The sequence below is a fragment of the Photinus pyralis genome, unplaced genomic scaffold (genome assembly GCF_008802855.1).
Source record: "Photinus pyralis isolate 1611_PpyrPB1 unplaced genomic scaffold, Ppyr1.3 Ppyr1.4_LG3a, whole genome shotgun sequence".
In the NCBI taxonomy this organism is placed as follows: domain Eukaryota; kingdom Metazoa; phylum Arthropoda; class Insecta; order Coleoptera; family Lampyridae; genus Photinus; species Photinus pyralis.
In genome coordinates, this window is record NW_022170509.1 from 8,863,911 (window position 1) to 8,886,964 (window position 23,054).

General features: G+C 37.8%; 2 protein-coding genes across 3 annotated transcripts; one reads left to right on the top strand and one right to left on the bottom strand.

Moving 5' to 3' along the window:
* Positions 1–2,935: 2,935 nt before the first annotated feature.
* LOC116165421 (protein immune deficiency) lies at positions 2,936–3,967 on the bottom strand. 2 transcript variants are annotated; one of them, XM_031479857.1, is made up of 4 exons: positions 3,877–3,967; positions 3,563–3,822; positions 3,222–3,511; positions 2,936–3,173 (listed from the first exon to the last, which is right to left on the bottom strand). In XM_031479857.1, the coding sequence occupies exons 2-4, from the start codon at positions 3,702–3,704 to the stop codon at positions 3,045–3,047; spliced, it is 561 nt and encodes a 186-aa protein (XP_031335717.1). In that variant the 5' UTR covers positions 3,705–3,822; positions 3,877–3,967; the 3' UTR covers positions 2,936–3,044. The 2 variants fall into 2 exon arrangements, with proteins under 2 accessions (XP_031335717.1, XP_031335716.1); XM_031479856.1 differs by having other exon boundaries at positions 3,563–3,924.
* A 1,653-nt stretch (positions 3,968–5,620) lies between these two features.
* On the top strand, positions 5,621–21,506 carry LOC116165420 (trafficking protein particle complex subunit 8). The gene is made up of 10 exons (XM_031479855.1): positions 5,621–5,776; positions 5,830–6,098; positions 6,146–6,596; positions 12,318–12,606; positions 12,654–12,916; positions 12,968–13,216; positions 14,901–15,366; positions 15,412–16,131; positions 19,912–21,092; positions 21,143–21,506. Exons 2-10 carry the CDS (start codon positions 5,942–5,944, stop codon positions 21,408–21,410), a joined length of 4,044 nt encoding a protein of 1,347 aa, XP_031335715.1. The 5' UTR covers positions 5,621–5,776; positions 5,830–5,941; the 3' UTR covers positions 21,411–21,506.
* Positions 21,507–23,054: the final 1,548 nt, after the last annotated feature.

A 23,054-nucleotide genomic window follows, 5' to 3' on the forward strand; every position in this document is an offset into this window, starting at 1 on the left:
CTCCAACTCTAATTATGCCGTCCCTATTTAAAGGTGGTCTTACATTCAAGAGATTACTTCGTTTCGTTTATTTACAGGCTTCCCTGGCTTTAATCTCTTCAAATTTAGTTTAAAAGAATCTTACTGAATAAAATTCATTATTCTATTAATGGTCCTATTACTAATATACTATCCTTTCATATACATATATTTACAATGAATCAGAAGGTGATTTTATATTAATCGACTCTGCTCTGCGCATAATTTAAGAAAAGATCATTGATCATGTCCCTAATTATCAACCCTGTTTGACGCTACAACAACGAGTTGCAAAAGGGGTTGCATAAATTAATTAGGTTTATGATAGGAGTCAATATACCTAACACCAGTAAATGCATCGACTTCAATTTAGAATAGTAAAATATAAATCGACCTGCGTTTTTTTCTCATATTCCGTTATATCATTGAATAATAAATCTGAATATTATTCAATGATAATAGTCTTTATTTTCCTGTTTTACTCTATACAACTTTTCCTCCCTCTCTCATGAAATGCTTGAACTTTTAGAAATTATAGTTAGAATAATGTATGGCCTACTTAGGTAATTGAAATAATTTTATAGCTTTCGGTGGGATGACACCACCATTATAATTCTTTTCAATTTTTTAAATTGCTTTTCCAAAGGAGATTTGGGAATAGGTGTAACGACTAGTACGCGGCACAAGCAGAGTGGCATAATTATTTTCACTTAAGATAGTATCTTTTTTGCGTTATTTTTCGGGAAAAACGATCAAATTCAAGTTTAATGGGGATAAAAGAAGCTGTTGCTTTACTTGCGCTTTCTAGATGATACTTATTCTTTACACTAAGATGATACCCAAACATTTTCAAACCTGTAGATCGTGTCGGGTAATTGTTGGGCATTTTTTAAAGAGATTAATGACAGTAGGGGAAGAGATTTTTTTGTCTGCTCGTCCACATCGACCTCAGCCAGTTCTGTGTAGTAGTTCACCATCACTTAGAGATTTTGTCCATATTAGTGTGCTCGGTCCTCATTCACAGTGCGGCGAGGAGTCCTTCTAGTATACCAGGCAACACAGCAGTGGAGACAACACTGACACTCCATTCTGCGGACACCCTCTAGCCTTCAGCGCCCTCTCTAATTGAATCGAACGATAGTGTTATTAACTCTCGGTATCTTGAAACGCGCTCCCAGGGCTACAGGAGCCCCTTTTGGCGGGTCCGAAGTTATGCGTAGTCCTTGCGGAAAGTGTGTTTGCAGGAGGCATATGCGAGAGGTTCACCCGATGGTAGACTTATATTTGCCGCATGGAAACCTCAGTGTCCCCACTTTTTGTCCCGGGTCTTTTAAAAGGTTCTTACGAAATTTTTGAATTTCAGGAAGACCCTCCATGTTACCACAAAAGATTATACATGATCCTCGTTTAGACATTCTAATATGGTCCTGCGCTGAAAGATCGTAAGATCTTCCCAGTCCGCATGGCCCTATTAAAAATCTTACGAACCCTTTCAAGGACTGAGTTCCTCGAAAGGTACGCAGTTTACAACTGTCCTCATATGACTGTCAGTGTTGTCTTGTTGGAGAGGGTAAGGTGTAGGTGGTACATATGCTTCCCAGGTCTCGGAGTAGATAATGTTGTGGTGGGTGCGTCCCGGTATACCATCGTACCCCCTTGGGTAATTAGTTTTTGGAATGTTGATGGAGCCTTCTTGAGGGCGAATGGCATTAACCTGAAATGGTAGCAGGCGGTGAATGGACATGAATCCCGCGAGAGCGGTACCTGATGCAGCCAGCATCCTAACTTGTGTGAGATCTAATTGCTCAAAGTTCCCATGATCGGCCCTCATGGCGCTTTTTTCGGAAAGGGCAACCGTATTTTTTTCCTATTCCATACCTGCGCCGATCCTAAATTTTCCCCCCCGCATGTTCAAATAAGGGCTACAAAATCTAAGTGTTCCATTCTTGGAGTATTCCATACCTCACAGCCACCCCCTAGGTCACCCCAGTGCTCCATATTTTCCCCTAAAAAATGTTCTGAGAACACTTATAATGGTTCTTTGGAGAAGTGCTACCGAATCTCTCTTTCCTGGCAGTTATTCTCCCATACCGCCCAGACCCCCTGCCAGTGCTATACATTTTCCCCAAACATATTCAAATCCTTCAGGGTCCTGTATGATGGTATTTTGGAGAAGGGATACACAAAGAATTTAGTAGGTATATTCTGCCGAGATGGGAGCTAAAATTCCAGGCGAAAAATATTTTACGAACGAATTTTTCGGTGGAAAATTGCCTGTGGGCGAAAATTCTTGATCATGAATTTTCGGGGTGTCCTTCGGGATCGAACTTCCCTTGAGGAGCCAAATTTTGCCTTGGGTCGGTAGAGCTTTCCTGAATGCGAATTTTCGTTGGTGACAGAGTATTCCCGTCCGGGGGAGAATTTTCCTTGGGGAATAAAATTCCATATTCTGGGAGCGAATTTTGAGGGAACATGTTTTCTACGGTGGGGAGGCAACCCCCTGCAATTGAGCTTGCTTGAACATGAATGTTCCTTGTGGGCGAGCATTTCAGTGTGGGAGGATTTTTGTTTTGGGTGAAAACTCCATGGGCGAATATGTATTCTCACAGAACATAAGTTATTCCAACGGCAAGTTCTTCTAGGGGAAATTAAGCCGATCAAGTAAGTTCCTGTTGGGGACTGATGAAGAAACCTCAATGGGCAAACTTTTCAAGGGAGATTCTTTCATGTACAAATTGGAAGGGGGGCAATATGCCAGGGTGTATGAATTTACTTGTCTATTCTTTGAAGTCGAATCTCCCTCCACTACCTAAAGCTACTAATATTGTACTTCTTCGGAAGTTTGAAACAAACCCACAGTTGCGCAATCGGAGTGCAAGACTATGGTGATTGTTAGTGAAACATAGACCAAAGCAGCTATAAAAAATTTAATTGTATTTACATTAAAAATCATGGAAGTATAATATTAAAAATGGTAGGTACATACAAAACATGAAAATAAAACCAAATGATAATTAGAAAGATGTTCATTTGGAAGACAAGATTTGTTGAACTGCATCTTCTTCTCCCGAATTCCATAAAGCAGATACCAACTTGCCCAAGGTGGCCTCATCAGGTTTATTCCGCTTCCAATCGAGCAACAGTTGGTAGACTATCTGTACAATGTAAATGTTAACATTATAACAAATTCAAACTAATACGACCTCTGCAATTCCACTCAGGTGATGTAAGTATTCCTGTTGATCTATTTCCTGATCAGAATAATTTAGTGCACGAAAGACGTCTCTCCAATTTTCACCAACGTGTGACTTTATTAAATTTATAGTTTCTGTTTGTAATTCTTCTTCATTTTGTGTTAATTTTAAAACAGATTCCGGCATTCCTACAGGTTTCTTTCTCGTTTTTCTATCCCCTTTTGTTTCGATAATGACTGTTCTTTTTTCACCAAAATGAACACCATTACAATTGTTTACATAGAAAACATTTTTGGTCACTATATAAATGCAAAGGTGAGCACAAAATTGGTAATACAGAAAATTCTTACAGTTAGTTGGTTTCCCTTTGGATTTCTTTTTGCCAGATGTATTTCTGTATGTCGTTTGCTCCTCATTATTAGGGTCATCATGTGTAACTTTTTCGTTACTTCCTGGTGCACTTGGAGTTGCATCTGTTTCTATCATGTCCATCACAGTTTTTTTTTGATAAGGGCAACCTTATAACTGGCTTTATTTTTCAAGTTGACTAATTAAGAGAAATTTTTGCAGGAGTATTAATTTAGTGGTAACATGCACTTAAAACATCTGACTATATAACAAGAGATAAACTATAAAAAATAACGAAACAAAGAAAAAAACTTACAACAAATGACAACCACATAAACTTTGTGCCATATCGAATATGAATATTATCATATTAAGAAGGGTTTACACCAACGAGGTAAGTCGTCAGTAACTTATGCAACCAGTGGCGGATTATTCAAATTTAGAAAAGGGTGCAATATGTGTACGTACATACATAAATTCTCGTGTACTGTCTCTATAGACGAGATGGAGCGATTGCGATATCTCTACATAAGGATATCGCCAAATACGAAATGAAAACTTACACCACAGAACCGGAACTATTAAAGAATTCTACCTGAGTATATTTCATATGGGTTCCAATCCAAGATAAAGGGGGGAGTGGTATAGTCTAGTTAATGTTTCGAAAAATCGAAATTTGAGGAGCATTACATTTTTTGGAAACCAGTCTTTCCCCCTATTTCGACCTCGCTGAGATAGAAAAAAAAGGCGTGTTGCCAATGTGAAATCTCAACTGAAAGTGACATATTGAAGATGGCGGCCAGGTTGGCGTTTCTTTCCGAATTAAACGATACAGTGGTTTGCATGCAGTGGAATAGAAACACTACCACTATCACTACAGATGTTTTCAGGCATGAAGATTTAAAAATACACTTTAAAATTACGTAGATCGTGATTTCCAAGATGGCGGCTAAGATGGTGGGCAAAAATAGATTTAATTGCTTTTTTCATTTAAAAACTCGTGTGACATGTCTAGATATATGTTTTTTAAATAAGGAATACGTTTAAAAATCACTTTTGTTTTGGGCTAAACTTTATTGCAGTAAATTGAGTTATACAATTTAAAAAACCGTTGACACCGAATTTAAGCAGATTGTTTTACACTTTCTGCATGGCACATTTTTCTTCCGACCAGTGCAGTCCCTGGTATTGCAAGAAATCGAAAATGCACGTTGCCAAAGTGAAATCTCAACCGGAAGTGAGATATTTAAAGCGGTGGCCAGTTTGGCGTTTTTTAAATTGGGCATTATTATGGTCCCCAGTGACATGGAAATGTGTCGAATATGTCTAAGTTTTAAAACATTAGAAAATCTAAAAATACACTCTTCTCTTCAAATACCCAAGTGATTTCATGAGTTATCTCTTATGTTCCTTATTTGCCAAAGCAGAAACCTCACTTATCTCGAGAGCACCTCATCGCTATGACCTGCCCGGAATTTGTCATTTGCTCCAGTTGTAGAAAGGAAAATGTGCTATGGATAAAGTTGTGTAATCCATGTAAAATTATCTGCTTAAATTCGATGTGAAAAGTTTTTTTCACCTAATTTAGCAATAAAGTTTAGCCCAAAAGTTATTTTCTATTCCTTATGCTAAAAATCATAAATATGTATTTTATAGACATGTCACACTAGTTAAGTGAAAAGCGCATTTAAAACTATTTTTGGTCGACATCTTAGCCGCCATCTTGGGAAATACACGATCTCCATAATTTTTTTATTTGTATTTTTTGATTTAGCATGCCTGAAAACGTATATTTAGTCATACTGGTAGAGTGTCTTCGTCACTGAGACTCACTACAGCGTTCAATTCGAAGAAAACTCGAAATTGGCCGCCATCCTCAATTTATCATTTCCGGTTGTAATTTCGCTTTGGCAACAGGCATTTTCGGGCTCAGCGGGGTCGAAATATGGGGAAAAGTAATATCAAATGCTCAAATTTTAAGGGGCGAATATTTAACTGGACTAGTAGGGCCTGTCCCCCAGTGTGCTACGCCTCTGCTACGCTTGGTATGACAACTGACAAGTGTCATCAAGACAACATAATTTGGCAACGATGTTTACACAATAACTCAAAATTTTCAAGAAACATAATCATAATTTGTAAATTTACATTTAATTGAAAGGAAAGCTTTAATTACATTAGTATCAGATCAAGATTTTAATAAAGTTAACACTTAGGTATGTCCTAGAAATAATTTTGCATCTAATTGAGGTAACCTCAATGTTTTCAGGGAAGATCTCCAAACACTTTAAAGTGATTGAAACTTAATCGTAAACATGGGCAGATTTAAATAGCAGATTAAGATAAAGTTGTGTAGTACTAGTCCGTGCACGAATCGTACAATGTCCCACTCAAAGTTGTCATCTCAAGATTTTATTAAGAACACATTCACTCCACAAATTGCCGTTTTGTGCAGCCCCGCAGTGGATAGCATATGTCAGAAGAACAACCTATCGTTTACAGAACTGGTGCAACCTTTCTGCAAGCTTAATTCGGATGGTACGGATGTTCTACTTAACATAGCCGACTTTCAGCTTCAATTTTAGTTTATCTACAAGACACAAATGGAGGAGTATTGACAATTCATAACTTAAAAATATCATTGTTAGACGTGAACTTTAGACCACCTCAGCCGACGCTAGCGAGAAAGTTCCTGAATGCCTGCGTTAGCCAGTCCGTGGAGCCGAGGACACAAAAATACCAAATAGGGAAATATAATTTAGACGTGCCTACTTCGACTTCATGGTTCGAATCTTGGCGCGATACCTTCTTGCAAGTGCAGTTCCCATCTGACCATGAGTTCACCAAACACTTCCTAGCGTGCATATTAGTCGCCGCCTCGAACGAAGTTAATCCTGTTGACACCATGACGAGGCACAATCAGACTCTTAGTCAAATTCAAAACATCATTCCTAACAAACTACCGAAATGGTTTCATTCCAATGTACTGCGGTATTATCTTATTGTACACGATAATACGACTGGTGATAGCGATAAGTAAGTATTGTTCGATTATTTTTAAGAAGTGTACAGGGTGTATAAAATCATCGACTCACAAAGGTAAAAGTGCTCAGAACCAAATGCAAAATGGGAATTATTATGTGGAAGTGACGTTCACAAAGTGTTATTTGTATAATGTACAGTACACGGAACAAACTTCAATGGGTCATATGTTTTACTATTACAGAGATTATCCAAAACCGTTTCTTGGACACCCAATCTAAAGATAACAGCCTGTCATCTCCATCTCCAATTTTGAATTACAACCGATCACCAAGGGGGAAACCACCCCATTAAACATTAAATGGTATATCATCCTATATGAGATTGCAATTCTGTACACTTATAGCACTTGATATTTTGCAACTGGTACAGTGAATAAGTTGTATCAAAGAGTTTTAGGAATATACAGTGTGTCTCCTGATTGTAAAATTGAATTTTGAACTTCTGGGGTTCAGCCCTGCTTAGTGGCATAATTTTAATTTCGAAAAATCAATGGGGCCTTTGAAATTTTCAAAAAACGTTTTTTGCATACCCGTGAAAAGTTGTTCAGAATGAAAAACTGAATCGACTTGCAAAATTTTATAGTCCTAGGCCCACTTTGTTTTTTTAATGGTTTTATTTATTATATTAAGATGACGGAAGCGCAAGCACTCGAAGCTCAATTCTCAATAGATAGTGTTGAATATGCTGTATAAATTAAATGTCGCAGCGCGGCCCTGTGGCAGAAAGCACTACTACCACGCGTATACGCGCACCGTCTACTTTACAGAGTTTGTGCTTTCCTAATGTTTATCTGGAATCATTATTTTTGCGACGGCGGCGGACACCTGATCTTCTGACCTTGAAAGTTCCAGAATATTATGGCGCAATTTGCATTAATACAGTCGAACATAGTATCGCACGGGTGAACTCGAGCGCCACCAAGGCGTGCGGTCTTGTTCACCAAAACAGAAATTTTTGTATTCAGAACACAAGCAACAAAGCATAGGTAATTAAGGGTAGTTACAGCAAATCAAAAGCGGGACAAGCAAAGCAAGTAGCCCCCTCCCCCCGTGATAACCTTTAAAATTTAAACGGTACGCGAGTACAGTGAAAAATTTACAACACGAAAGTATTGAATAAATAATTGTAGGAAGAAGCAAAACGCGGATGGGTTTTTGAGCATTACTGTAATATTGGTTGCATACCGTTAATACAAAAATTCGCATTTCTTGCTTTTCAAGTATAGTGCTTTCAATATTAGACTATGCTCTTTCCTTCTCTAAGCTATCAATAATGCAGACAGGTCAGCCTTGTTGCCAATTTGCTGCGTATTTGGTACGGGCGGCGTTTATTCAATGTCTTCTCGGTTCTCGATTCTAGTTTCCCTTCCCCTAAGGTTTAAACGGAAATGCACCCCAACTTTATCACATTAATCGGATAATCGCCGCATTAATGGCCCGTATGAATAAAAGTAAGCAAATGCTTATACTTGCAAAATTCAAAGTAAATACTCGAAACTGTCCCTTCATACTGGTCTGTTTAGCATGATTTAGCAGCGCTGCACTGTGTCTGCCCTTCTGCTTAGAAGCGCTGCTAAGTTGCCCAGTGCGAAGGAGCACTTACGAGTATTTACTTTGAATTTTTCAAGTATAAGCATTTGCTTACTTTTATTCATACGGGCCATTATCTATATGAAAAAGATTGTTTTAACACTAAAGAACACTACTGTAGATAACCATTTTGTAGCAAATGCGAATTTAAGAAAGGTAATATTGTTTTGACTTCGAATGGGGCACATTCATAACTTAATATTGCTACAGTTGATTGAGTTGACGGTTTCAGATGCAATTATTTTCTGATCTGATCGTTGGGCTGTAACTTTCTGGCCCCATGGCCTACAGCACTTAGTAAATACCATTTTTGCACACGTCAATAAGAGGAAGTTCTGATGAAGCTTGTAACAAGACTTAACAGTAAATAAACAATTTTCAATCACGACTATACCTAATAACCCTTAATTTACAAATGTATACCGACTTAATGATCCAATAAACCCAGGCAACTTACCTGTCTACTTGATTGTAATGATTTTTACGTAAATATTCTTGTGGTGTATGTGTACTTTTTTGATTGTTTACATATATTCACTGTTTTAAATTATTTTAATAACAAAGAAATATGTTACAATATTAAACAGTACCATGGAATAAGTAATTAGTATTCCAGGACGGTACCCATATTGTTCCACCAATTTTTATTACAGGATAATGCTTCTTCCTATAATTACTTATTCAATGACCAAAGGCAAAAAGATCCCCACTAAACAACGGCTTTACCGTTTATAAAATTTCGGTCCCTTCATGGAGAGATCGACGGTTTTTCCAGCCGACACAGTGTTTTTCATTGTTTACATCCAAAAATTAATACTTAAGGAATTCATTCTGCGACCTGCGATAAACATAAAAATCTGTAATTGGTCTTAAAATTACAGTTAATTAAGAGCGCTTCTTTTGAGACCACTCACGACTTAATCAGATGCTGTTTACTGCAACTTATTTAATTGGAACTACGGTTGTGATAATGATAGCTGCCAAATTTCTAGTGGATCATCGATCATGTATATTTTAGAGTTGAACATATGAGTTTTACATGCAGGAGATTTGCATGATCAGAGTTAACATTTACGCACTGTATACACGTGCAGTGAGAGCCATCCGACAGGTTCCGATCGGCTACGACGCTTGAATTCAGGCGATTCTAGGTGGATCAGGTGAGACTAATAGTGTAAGCTTGATCTGGGTGCCAGCCACTGACCTGAATAAAAATAGGGACACGGTCAACTCGCCAAGGGCGACTCGCCACCGGACCACTCGCCACCGACCGACTAGCCAACGCGACAACTCGCCAACGAAATATTTTTCCCTGTTTAACGTGTCATACAAATGCATCCCACAAATGCAATAGTCAATTTCCCTAATTTTGTAAAAAAAGTTAATCGAAAAATTGTAGTCAATATTTGAATGAAGACCCAACCGCCTATACCTGTTTCTATTACTGCATTTTGATATAACGACATCTTCTGCAAATTATTATTTGAATAGAAAATTTGACAATCACATCGTTATTTGAACGACACATTAAACAGGGAAAAATATTTCGTTGGCGAGTTGTCGCAGTGGCGAGTCGTCCGTTGGCGAGTTGTCGCATTGGCGAGTTGTCGCAGTGGCGAGTTGTCCCGTTGGCGAGTCAGTCGGTGGCGAGTGGTCCAGTGGCGAGTTGACGCGTACCGATAAAAATAGAGGTCAAGTGGTGCTAGCGCACTGCGGCTTAATCGGATGCTGTTTCTGCAACTCATTTAATTGGAACTACGGTTGTGATAATGATAGCTGCCAAATTTCTAGTGGATCCGCCAATTCTTATGGACGTAATCATGCCAAAAAATGTTGAAATGGGTTCTAATAGTGTCAAACTCCCATTCGGCTCGACCGATCAGGTGTAGGTAGATTTCTTTAACCGCCCTACACACTAAAGCCTCCTCCATTTCGGTAACCGCCTTTACGCATTCCTTCCTAACCTAACCTAACTTTGTACGCATCTTCCAAGGTATCGATGCTGTCATTCAATAGCACTCTGTGCGCATGTCTCGGATTTCTGGAACTCCAAGACTCCCGCGCATCCTTAACTATCCTAACGCTATATCGTTTAGTCATAATTGGTTAAAATTAGGAAAAGTTACAGCCTTTTAACACATAAAGGTGGCCGCCATTTTGTTTTAAAATGGTGTAAATTCACAAACGACTGAGATATTTATGAGTCACATCAACCCATTAAGTTTGGTCAAAATCGGCTCATAATTACAAAAGTTAGTGTTAGTTGGAAGTGATAAATGGAAAGAAATTGAAATTAATTCACGTCACTTCAGAATAATTCACGTTGATTCAAATTAATTCACGTGAATTCAAATTATTTCACGTTAATTCAAACTAATTCATACTAATCAATTCCACATTAATTCTCGTTAATTCTAATTAATGCACGCTAATTCAAATTAATTCACGTTAATTTAAATTAATTCAGAGAGGTGTACACCAAAAATTCAAAGTTGTTTCCGCCAAGGCATAGATGTTATCATATCTTACTACCCATGTAAGATAGAAAATAGTAAAAACTGTCTATTTTAGATATTTTTACGTAGAATCCAGTGGCGTAGTAAAAAAAATGTTTGGGTCACCGTTTCTGAGATTTGTGTGTACTAAAAAACTAAAACCCAACTAAAATGTTGACACTGATAAATTAACTTTGCCAAAATAGCGCATATTTTTAGATAGTCATGCTTTTGAAACTGTCAGTCACTTTGGTTTATGTGAAAAACTTTGATCAGTGTTAGTTATCTGACATATGGTGCGTAAATTTAAAATGTAAAGCTCAAAAATATAAGTTCAATGCAGGGAAATCGCGGCACGGATAATCCGATGCCCGGATAATCGAGGTTCTACTGTCTTAGATTATATCATTTTTCAAATTTCTTAAATGACACGTTTCTACCGTCAGCTTTACCTGCTCGACGGTGTATCCTTGCGGCGACAATTAAAAGTTCTTTATTTTATTTCTAAGCTTCTGGTCATCATAAAAATTGGGAACCACTTACAAACACCTGGAAAAATTAGAGCACATCCAAAGACACCTCACCCGACTGCTTTCGATAACAGCTTTAATTAGCTACTGTTATTTACACTTACTTCATTGGCTGGATTGAAATGTCTAAAATCGGTAACACCTATTTATTGTTAATTGGAATGTTGTGATCAATCAGCAGGGTGATATCGGCGTAAACCTGCCATTAGAAAACTAATATCGATTAATGGGTAATTCATGGACCTAAAACTTAACAAGATTGATTCTCTCTCTTCTTCCCGTCAAGAGAGGTTTCGGCGGCTGTAAAAGCAATTTAAATATCCCCGTTGTCAACGGCAAATGAAATACGGTTTTTTATTCTTCGTAACGGGCGGCTCTAGAAATTAACCCACTAATTTCTACCCTATACTTCCAACTTTCAAACAGAAATAACTATTTTCGGAGGCCTAATGTAAATACAGGGTGCTCAGCAGAGCTGGTCGGCTGACAAGTGTATGGTATGGTTCTAACTTCTAGCAGAAAATAGGTGCTCCGTTACAATACATCAATGTAACCGGGAAAAAGAATGCAAAAAATTAACGTTAATATATACATGATGTTGCATTTAAAAATACCAACATTGGGTCAAATTTTAGAAACGGTGGTCCAAACATTTTGAAATAGGACATACGGTACTTCTGAATGCTCATTAAATAAAGCTAGGGTTTCCTCAAAAGCGATACCGTGTTTTAGCGTCCGTCAAGGTACGGTGGGTGACATCACAAAAAACGGTGCCGCTCTGGAAGTTAACACACTAATTGAAGGAGAGAACCAGTACGGTGGGAATAATTCTGCAATGTTTTATCCCATGAGCATACAGTGACACTTCACTTTCAGACTTTACGTTTATTTTCTACCGCATCGACGGCCGCACTTTACTCGCCGCTTTTGTGACGTCACTCACCGTATATGTTAGGTAACAGTGCTAATGAGCTTTAGGTGGAAAGACAGTATATGTGGCGCCATCTTGGAATTGCATTGTTAGCAAATCTTTTTTTTAATTTCTGAATTGTACTTAAGTGAACAAATCGGCAGTGATGTGATAATATATATTTTTAGAGCGACTCAAACTTTAGAAGCATTGAAAGTATCCTACGGGCTTAGCAATTGCTTTTTACTACGAATGAATTCGAGACCGCCCGAACATACTAACGAACAATTGCCCGATCCTTGGAGTCAGTACGTTTCAAGTACTTTTGAGGTTGATAGCGTTCAATCAAGCGGCGAAAACTCACCTTATGGTTCTAGAACACAGTTAGCTTTTTCGGAAAATGGTTTCGGTACCTCTTGCGGTAGTAGTACCTTGCCTTACCACCCACTGAGTCCGGATACTGAATGTCAAAATTTGGTAAGTTTCCGTTAACGACGTAATTCATTTCAAAGGTTTGTTTGTAGAGCGAATCGCTTGAGAGAGCTCCTATCGTACCTTCTTATAGAACACATGGTATGTGTTTGACAACGGAGGATGTTGAGCAAATAAAGTTGTTCATCCACGAGTTTTGTACGCGCGCACTCTTACCTGACACCGAAAGACAGATACAGTTTTTGACGGACAGTGTTCTGAACAAAAAAGGTGTCAGCAAGTCGTTGTTTAGTGCAACTAAAAGATGGTTCACTCCCAATAAAGGTGCTACTAATACTAACGGGAGTATACAAATGTAAATAGGTAACTCGAAGCTTTTTTTGTGTTTCTAACGGATACGTTGAAGGTACGCTCCTGACTCGCCAGAATTGATTATGCGCAAATTGGGAGATCTTTACTTTATGTTTGGTCACTACAACATGGCGTTCCAAGTGTACCACACGGCGAAAAGAGATTTTAATTCTGATCAGGCGTGGTTTTATTACGCCGGCGCCTTAGAGATGGCCAGCTTAGCGGCGTATATGGCGAACGAGTCGACTAGGAAAACATTGGATTATATGGAAGAAAGCATTGTCACATACCTAAACGTTTGCAAGTAAGTAATTTCGACACACTAAATCCTCTTTTTATTCATAGCCCATTTTTCACTTTCACTTTAGTATTATTCGCGATTTTAAAGCGTCACAAAGATTAAATAATAACCAAAATCCTTAGTTTGGATTCGATTCTTGTTAATAAAAATGCAAAATCTGTTTCATGCAAATAATTGTCACGGGTTGATTCCTTTAGGAATATCAAAATTACTTCAAACAATCATAATATTTTATTTCCTAGAAATAACCGATCACTACTGTATACAAATCAAAAAATTTGAAATAACTTACAGTAATTGCCGTGCGAGTAATATTTCCTTCTTGTAACATTTGATCTTTCCACTCATTGGGAAATGCCGCTTCCTTTAGAAATATGGAAACAGATGTGTAGTTAACTTCTTTCCACATCAAATTCCAATTCAAATTTAGGTATCTAGTTAAAAGGATTGTGCTTAATATGAGAAAATCTTTACCAATTTAGGTAAGCAATTTTCCGGAAGAACTTTGGTCGAAAATTTTGTTATTTGTTTTTTCACTTTAAATCTCGGTTTAAATAATGAAAATAGAGAAAAGTGTTAAAGATAGCTATAGGAACATGTAATATCAAAATATGCCAATTTCGATTTTCTATCTCATGCAATAGTAAGAACATGGTCATTCCATTTAAAAAAACTGAGTTTTTAGACTTTAAAGTTTCTTAAATTTGGATCTCCATAGGTGCGGTTGTACGCAACTTAACTTTTTTTTAAGTACACTAAAAGAAAGCCCTATTCATTCTCTATGCACTGATAAAAATGGGTTGCCATGACTGCAACCGTTTTCAAGTAATCAATTATCAAGGTACCGTCTGCATCCGCCATTTTTTTTTCTTAAAGTCAAAATAACTTAAAAACCATAAATAGCAGATATCGACATATGGGTATCAAACGGATTGAAATTTCACGTAGAATCCAAAAATGCAATAAAAAATAGGGGTTGCCATTTAAAATAACGAAGTTACGATCTACTTCCGGTGTTTCCGGAAGTGCGGCCATTTTGAAAATATTTTACATCGATTCGGCCTTCAGAGTAACTCCTAAGTTCAAATTTTCAAAAACCTACCTATTTTACTTTCCCAGAAACGTTTAACTAAAGCTCCCAAAAAAACACCCTGTATGTGTACTTTGACCACGCTATGAGTTTATATTTGAAAAGCGGTTCTTTCACTCGAAATGTTCCTCTATCAACCGTAAATCTTCAAACATACGCGAGGATATTTTTCGCAACGCAGCTAAAAAATGTCGATCGGTAATCAATTTTTTTACACCAGTGTTTGTACGTGATAGCTCGCCAAAAATCTCGGTCTCCCACTTCTATCACTATTTGAATCTCGCCCGTTAGAAGTTCTGAAACGGGACGTATTTTCTGAACGCAACGATTAGCGTACCTTTTTAAACGAATAGTAAACCTACATTTTTGTCACGCGCTCGGATTTAAACAGAACGGAACGCAACTCTTAGGTTCGAGGAGATCGTGGCAACCGCGCTTGCTTTCCCCAATACGTTTCTTGTTGTTATCCCCAGACATTAATTTTGTTCACGTTTGCTATGAAGCGGCATATATGTAAATTTACAATACAAATTCAAAACCAAACGACTAAGCGACCAGCTCCGAAACTACTGAACTTTTTGTTCTCCATTATTGTAGAATGGGCCAGTTTGCGACTCGCGCCACTCTTCTAAGTTCGGAATGCCTGAAAGGTAAAAACTTACACGGCGAAGCGGCTCATCAGCTAATCCGTATGACGAGCGAGGAGTCGGATTTACGTTCGGCGCTGCTATTGGAACAGGCCGCGTATAACTTTTTAAGTTGTACGCGACCGCAAATGGTTCGTAAATACGCATTCCACATGGTGTTGGCGGGCCATCGGTTTTCCAAAGCGTCGCAGAAGAAACACGCGTTGCGATGCTATAAGCAGGCGTTGCAGGTTTACGAAAATAAAAGCTGGAGCTTTGCGGAAGACCACGTCCATTATACTATCGGAAAATTGTCGAGCGCATTAAATGTGCTAGACGAAGCAGCTCATTCATTTTCGATGTTAATGACGATCCAAAGCAAGCAGTCAAAGGAGCAGCAACTGTTATTCTTGAAAGAGTACCTTTCCAGTCAAAGGGTAATATGACAGCTCTCTGTTTTACATTCTACAATTTTGTTTCAGTCGCTGGCAATGAGTCAATCGGAAAATAATAAGGTGACCTTAGTTCTCCCAATCTTGCAATCGGAGTCTACAAAAATTTTAGTCGGACCAAGTCCTCCGTTATCAATTCCAGCACGGGTTGCTGCGGTTGATATATCATTGCAGACACCTAACCATAGTGTAACCGTACAGAAGTGGAATAAATTAGAGGAAATGCTAGTGCAAGAGGCGCAGGGATCGTTACCGATGATTTTTAGGCCGGTCGTAGTTCTTTATTCGATAAACAATATTAATAACGCAAATATAATCGCGATAGTAAACGAACCAGTGCAAGTGTTTTTAAAGTTATATAATCCACTCTCCGTAACGTTACACTTAACTGACTTGTGCTTGTATTGGAACTTGAAAACATCGAACGGCAACGTTTTATCGAACGAATCAAGTCACACAGTAGCCAGCAGCTATTTGAAAACCAACGTGATTAAATCGCTTTCATTCGAAAGTACGAACTCACGCGAGTTGATATTGTCTGTTGTGCCATTAGTAACCGGAGATTTGTTTATAAAAGGTTTGTTTTATACCATAGTGAATGTCGAACCATCCGGCGAAGAGATTTCGGTTAGCGGTAAACAATTGCTGGATTTAAATAAGCTAGGGTATATAAGTAAGGAAACGCAAAAGCGCGAAGTCGAAGATCTAGGTTTACCCATCTCAGTTATGCCACCGGCTCCATGTCTTCAGGTAGGTTACATATTCTGTATAGATCTTAAAATGTGTACAGGTATGCAAGGCATTGAGACACCTTAAGGTAATACCATTGTTTAAATACTTTATAGTTGATCCACGTTGTGGAAATATTACTTGAATGAAAAAGTAGTTCTGGTTTAGAACATCCAGGTGGCGCAAGTGGTGCAATAGCATCGCATGTTTTTTTTATTATATTCGGACTCATACTGTATATATCCATTGACTTTTTGTTTTTTATGTTGTTCTTCGCAATTGATTTCATTAGAGAAACAGTGAGTTGACTGCCAGTGTGTTCTTTCCTGAGGTCTATCTTGTGTCACTTGCTAAGTTTGGTTTATTTATGTCCTTGAGTAATGTGCTTGCCTGTTCTAGTAAAGGCAAACATATCGCATATTGTAAAAATCAGATGTTCGCATAATGCTAATTTTATAGACATTACCGTATATACGCGTTGTATTGCACTGGTACGTTTAGGCTACTGGAATATAATTACCAGGGATTGGAAAGACTAGAACAATTATGGCGTGGCTCTTGTTCATTGTGACATATTTTGAGGAAAAACATTTTGGTCGCTTCCTTTAGAAATGTGGCAACAGATCGCTTTCATGGTAGAGTTGACTTCTAATGTCAGTTTATTTAATCGCGGTTTTTATTCTCCGACTCGAAAATGTTCCTTCTCGTATATTTTACCACTCATAAATAAACAGCCACACAATTCCGAATTTGCTTAAAGGTCTCCACAACACACACGAAATTTAGAAGTTCTCGCTACTTAGAATATTTTTACCCCAAGTTAAAGTGCTAAATCAATCATTTCACACAATCCACAAATGAAATCCGTTCGTTTTTACTTGAAATAAGCTAAGAATAAATAATAATAATAATAATAATATATTTATTGAGCTCTCCCACTTCTTTTGGTATTTGAATCTCGCCCGTTAGAAGAACCCAAACGGACTCTCTATTCTGAACACAATGACCTCGACTGGCGTGCTTTAACAACCAATAGAAAACCCGGGTTTTTCAGCTGGCTCAAATGGAATTAACGCAACGTTTAGATCGTTGTGGCAACCGCGCTTCCTTTCCCCAATACGTTTCTTGTTATTGCCAGACTTACTTTAGTTTAAGTGTACTATGGAGCGGTACATGCGGTAATTTCCCTAGGTTTAACAAAATACGACTTCAAATCCCAATGGTAACTCGACCGCCCATTACATGTAGAATTTGGTAAACAATGCTTTTACCGTTAATTAGCCAGTATGATTGACGAAGAGATGCTAATGTGGTTTGTTACTTGGCATGAAAGAGCATTTCATCTTCATCTTTGGTCAGTAGCTTTGTTGATTGAGTGCTTGGACCTCTTAGAAATATCTTGGGGGGAAAAATTTCTAGAGTGATATGGATGTGTGACAATTGAAATACGCACGTTGTTAAAAGATGATGATACATATTTTATTCGCAATTAAAATAAAAAATCTTAAAATTACTTAGTTTTTTAACTTCCTAACGTGAACAAGGTAACTATAGCCGCTTTTTGGACATGTCAAAATTTCATCAAATGTCGACGTTTTAGGTCATTTTAAACAACTTTTAAAGAATAACATTTTTTCCCATCTGTATGTACGTACTTATGGAGCAATTTAAACGAAATTTTGATGGTAGGTCCCTCTAACAATAGTAAATAAAATGCATACGCAAAAAAACGCATTGCGCATGCGCAAAACTCAATTTTCTTATTTATAGATCAATTTGAACGAAATTTTTATGGTAGACTCCTCTAATAAAAGCAAATGATATACATGCGCAAAACGCAACTTTCTTATTTATGAAGCAATTTGAACGAAATTTTGATGGTAGGTCCCTCTAATGAAAGCAAATAAAATTAGTGTGCAAAAAATCGTGTTGCGCATGCGCAAAACTCAACTTTCTTACTTATGGAGCAATTTAAACGAAAAAACATAGTAAATAAAATGCATGAGCAAAAAAACGCGTTGCGCATGCGCAAAACTCAATTTTCTTATTTATAGAGCAATTTGAACGAAATTTCGATGGTAGATTCCTCTAATAAAATCAAATAAAATGCATGCGCAACAAATCGCGTTGCGCATGCGCAAAACGCAACTTTCTTATTTATGAAGCAATTTGAACGAAATTTTGATGGTAGGTCCCTCTAATGAAAGCAAATAAAATTAATGTGCAAAAAATCGTGTTGCGCATGCGCAAAACTCAACTTTCTTACTTATGGAGCAATTTAAACGAAAAAAACATAGTAAATAAAATGCATGCGCAAAAAAAAAAACGTTGCGCATGCGCAAAACTCAATTTTCTTATTTATAGAGCAATTTGAACGAAATTTTGATGGTAGATTCCTCTAATAAAAGCAAATGATCTCCATGCGCAACAAATCGCGTTGCGCATGCGCAAAACTCAACTTTCTTATTTATAGAACAATTTGAATGAAATTTTGATGGTAGGTCCTTCTAATGAAAGCAAATAAAATTAATGTAAAAAAAATCGTGTTGCGCATGCGCAAAACTCAACTTTCTTACTTATGGAGAAATTTAAACGAAAAAAACATAGTAAATAAAATGCATGCGCAAAAAACGCGTTGCGCATGCGCAAAACTCAATTTTCTTATTTATAGAGCAATTTGAACGAAATTTTGATGGTAGATTCCTCTAATTTGTTAAGCTAAGGCAAAATAATACTATTTTTGTAGTTAACAACACAACTTCCCCACTTATTAAGATCTTGATCACTTTAAATAAGTTGTCCTCAGTTAATGATATCGACTTTTTTCACGATCCCCTAAATTCAATAATAAATAAAATTAGATCTTAAGTCCTAATATTTGTTCAGAGCCCCCGTGCCATGTAATTGGAATTTTTATTCTGTATGGTTTCTGGTTAAATAAATAAATAAATAAATAATAAAAGCAAATGATATGCATGCGCAACAAATCGCGTTGCGCATGCGCAAAACTCAACTTCCTTATTTATAGAACAATTTGAATGAAATTTTGATGGTAGGTTCCTCTAATGAAAGCAAATAAAATGCATGAGCCAAAAATCGTGTTGCCCATTCAAATACTAACCGGGAGCAACGTTGCTTGACTTTAGACGGTGACAGTTTCTGAACTTGTTCTTGTTAACACTGAACTTGACAAACAAAACTGGCTTGATGAATAAGATGACAAATTTTCGGCAGCTGTTCAGACGATAGAAACTTTTAGCTTTTAATAAGAAAAGAACGTTAACAAAATACCTTACTGTGCACTGTAACTGCGTGCTTTTTCAACTCGACAAAACTTTTTTCGAAATCGAACAATACGCGTTATACTTCTTATACCACTTTGCTTCACTTGCTTCTGCAGCCTTTATTTTTATACCGACGAATTACGTTTTTACATAAAGAGGCTGACTGCCCGTAAGAAAAATCGCGTAAACAAGTGGAAACGCTATTCAACCGTCGCGAAACTAGCAGCAGCCTCGTTTTTTCGTTGTTTCCAGTATTTAAGGAAACGCCATTCTTGTAATTAAAAGCTCCTTCTACTACTAACTTATAGTCACTATTGATAAGAATTTTAATATAGAACTATTTCCACTATTTACTATGTGTACCGACACATTCTCTCCAAATAAATTTTGTTCTTTATTTATGGTGGTAATACTGGTGATAGTTGTTGCTTACATGCTTGCATATTTGTGGAATTTGAACCTTTAACAATGAAGAAATTGCAAAAAAAATTAATTAATCCTTTTTATACTATTCCAGGTTACGTTTAGCGAAATTAATACACAAATGTTATGTGATCAAATCCATCGAGTGTCGATTGAAATCAGAAACATTGGTAGTGAACCGATTCACAAGCTTCTCATGGGTACATCGACGCCGACTCTTCTATCAATGTGCGAGTTTGAAAATATCAAAACTAACGATTACAGAGAGCTTGAGGATTCGGAAACGCCGGCAGTAAGAGAACGAGAGGCTAGAAAAAATCACGTGACTCAGATATCCTTGCCCAACGGTCAATTGGAGGCGGGCCGTTCGTTATCGATTAATATATGGCTAAAAGCGCCGAGCGCGAAGGGCTCCGTTCCCGTAGATTTATTACTATATTATGAAAACTGTGATCGTATGTGTAATCCGAAGTATAGGTTAATTAGGCACGAATGGAATTTAGTGGTACACGAATGTCTTGCGATAGATCTCATGTTAACCGAAGGTTGCAAGTCTGAGAAGTTTAAAGAGCTACTTTTCGCTGCGAAGTTGATCAATATGAATAAATTTCATTATAATGTATGCGTGGATATTATGATCACTAAGGCCGCATTTTTAAGCTCACTTTGGGGATTAGAGTTCGTAGGGAATAGCAATTATTTTATAAATATTCAATCACAACAAGCAGCGTACGCTATATTAAGAGCTCGTCGTCACATGACACCAGTGAGAACTTATCACGAAGTAGTGTTGAGTAATACGGAAGGGAAATCGAATATGGCTTACTTAGATTTTGCGGAACGTACCGATCAGGTTAGAATAAATGCCTTTGAGGATGAAGAGCAAATTACTAAACCCAAGGAGAAGGAGGGTATACTGTTCTTCGAATGGACTGCAAATTTTACGGATCATACAGGAAGCCGGCAAAAAGTAAACGGGCAGAGTTCTATAGAGATTGAAAAACTACAGGTGGAAGAGGAAAGTGATCAAGGTGATAGTGGAGTGGTTATTCTTTATGATCCGATAAAGTCTTCGGGGGATTCTCAGCTGTTGGGGGGCGAGAGTGAACCGTCTGAGGAGTTGAAAGCTCAGGTGTCGATGTGCATTTTTAATACCACGCACGTTTCTCATAATTTCGATAGTAGTCAAATATGTATTGTTCCAGTTCAAATTTCCTTACACAATGACTCACATTTGACGTCTTTAGTTACTATCAACACATCAGGTGTAACCAGGTGAGTTGTAGCAAAACTTATATTGAGTACTACAGTGTTTGTGGTTCCAGTGAGTCACCGCCCCAGTCAGTTAGACCTAATGTATTCCATCAATTCCCTTCTAAAGAATTCCGATGGGTCGGTTTTAGTGGAACCGTTAAAACTATTGCTCCGAAGAGTTCCGAAGTTGTTATACTACACGTTGCCGTGTCGTTTCCTGGCGTTTACGATTTGGGACGGCGATTAGAACATTGGTGTCAAAATGAATTATATCACGAACCCGTATTACAAATTTTAAAGGCATTGTGTTTTCTTACTGTGTCAAATACTAACGATTGACATTAAATATAGTTATGTACATTAATTGATAAATTAACCTGTTATACATATTCTGTTTTGTTGTCCTTGTAATGTTAATACATTTTACACATATTATGTTATTTATTTCAGTTCGTTTAAATATATTTTGGTGATCACCAAATTTTTCTCACCCTGTATATGCTTAACACTATATTTTTACAAGTTGAATAGTAGTGTGTTTATTCATGTATTATTAATGAAATAGTGTTACAATTAGTTATGCATTGTAATATTACTGTCATGACGGAAGGTTTTGAGGAATATAGTCCCATGGTCCTGGCATTTCAATGTTCCCTATGTGTATCGCACTGTTTCAAATTGTCCTCCTCGAACTTAGATATGAGGAAAATATCAGTACCACAGTTCAGCTATATAATGAGGTACTATAGCAAGTCAGCATGTCAGCAAACATTTCTCCAAGGATACAACATGCATTTGCTAATGTCCCTCTCCCTAGAGTTCTGTAACCGATGGACCTGACCTAGCCTTAGAACATTTTCTTTCTTGTTTTTATTATTTATATCCTGAATTACAAACAAATAATGCCCAAAAACGTAGACAAAGCCCTTATTGCCATCAGCTCCTATTTTCATATTCGATGAATTGATGCGTACTACCTACGTAATATGCCTCAGCATGGTCTATAAACAAATAATTACTTCCCAAACGAAACATTTTGATCTTTCAGTTTCTTTGGAAATCATCCCTGATTTGGTCCAATGAACCATCCAATTTTTAGCTGCTTAGGTCGAACTCAGTGGCTGTTGCGATCACGGCTTTCTGGACATGGTTATGTATGCAGGGATGGATGCACGGGAGGGGTTTCCAAAGGCCAAGATTGTTGTGCTCGAGTTTAAAAAAAATTGTCATGTGTGTAAGCGCTGCGCGATTTAGGGAGAGCAGGGGAATCTCGACGGGCACTCGGACGGTGCGGTGATCGGCAGTATCCGACTTGCGGTGGCACTCCTCGCATCTCTGTTCTGTTAATTTTTACTTTCAGAGTATTATGCGTATTAATTATTGTGAATAATAAACGGTTATTGGGAACTCGTGTGTTTTACATGTGATTGTTTTCAAGATATGCAATTAGCTGTGTGCCACAGTGTTGTCAAGTCATGGAGGGAACGCCATTGACAAAGTGTTATGGGATAACTAGGTGTGTGTGATAAATGCATATAATAACGTTTTTAGTGGTTATATTTTTCGTGGGGGAGATCGCCCGAACTCCCGTTTAATAAAAGGTAAATTTCATGGTTACCAAAATTGTTGTTACTCTACTGTTGCGTATAGTTTCACACAACCACTTCGCTACCGCCACAGCAGCCCCCCAACGGAAACCGGAGCCCAGGGCTGACGGAAGCGGAAAGAAAGGCTGGAACGAGTCACATAAGAAAGTCGTTTGTCCTCGTTAGTTGGGGAAACCGGCTGTAACGAGGGCAGACGGAGGAAGCTGAGGACTGGGCGGGATTAGGAGAGTCGACATTGAGGAGGTATGCAGCTTTATTCGATCGATGCATTCACACGGATGTCTTTGTCGTGATAAGAGGCCGCCTAAACAGTGTCGTCACGTAAAAATACGTGTGAACCCGTCGCCTGGTCTTGAAAAATTATGAAGCAGACGTT

What these genes read in the sequence shown, in the direction of transcription:
- LOC116165421 (XM_031479857.1), bottom strand. Translation starts at nt 3,704, where the DNA reads ATGGACATGATAGAAACAGATGCAACTCCAAGTGCACCAGGAAGTAAC. An exon ending in CAAAGGGAAACCAACTAACT is followed by an intron (nt 3,512 to 3,562) that starts GTAAGAATTTTC and finishes GCATTTATATAG; the next exon opens with TGACCAAAAATGTTTTCTAT. An exon ending in ACCTGAGTGGAATTGCAGAG is followed by an intron (nt 3,174 to 3,221) that starts GTCGTATTAGTT and finishes TACATTGTACAG; the next exon opens with ATAGTCTACCAACTGTTGCT.
- LOC116165420 (XM_031479855.1), top strand. Translation starts at nt 5,942, where the DNA reads ATGTCCCACTCAAAGTTGTCATCTCAAGATTTTATTAAGAACACATTC. An exon ending in ACGACTGGTGATAGCGATAA is followed by an intron (nt 6,597 to 12,317) that starts GTAAGTATTGTT and finishes ATATATTTTTAG; the next exon opens with AGCGACTCAAACTTTAGAAG. An exon ending in AACACATCAGGTGTAACCAG is followed by an intron (nt 21,093 to 21,142) that starts GTGAGTTGTAGC and finishes TTGTGGTTCCAG; the next exon opens with TGAGTCACCGCCCCAGTCAG.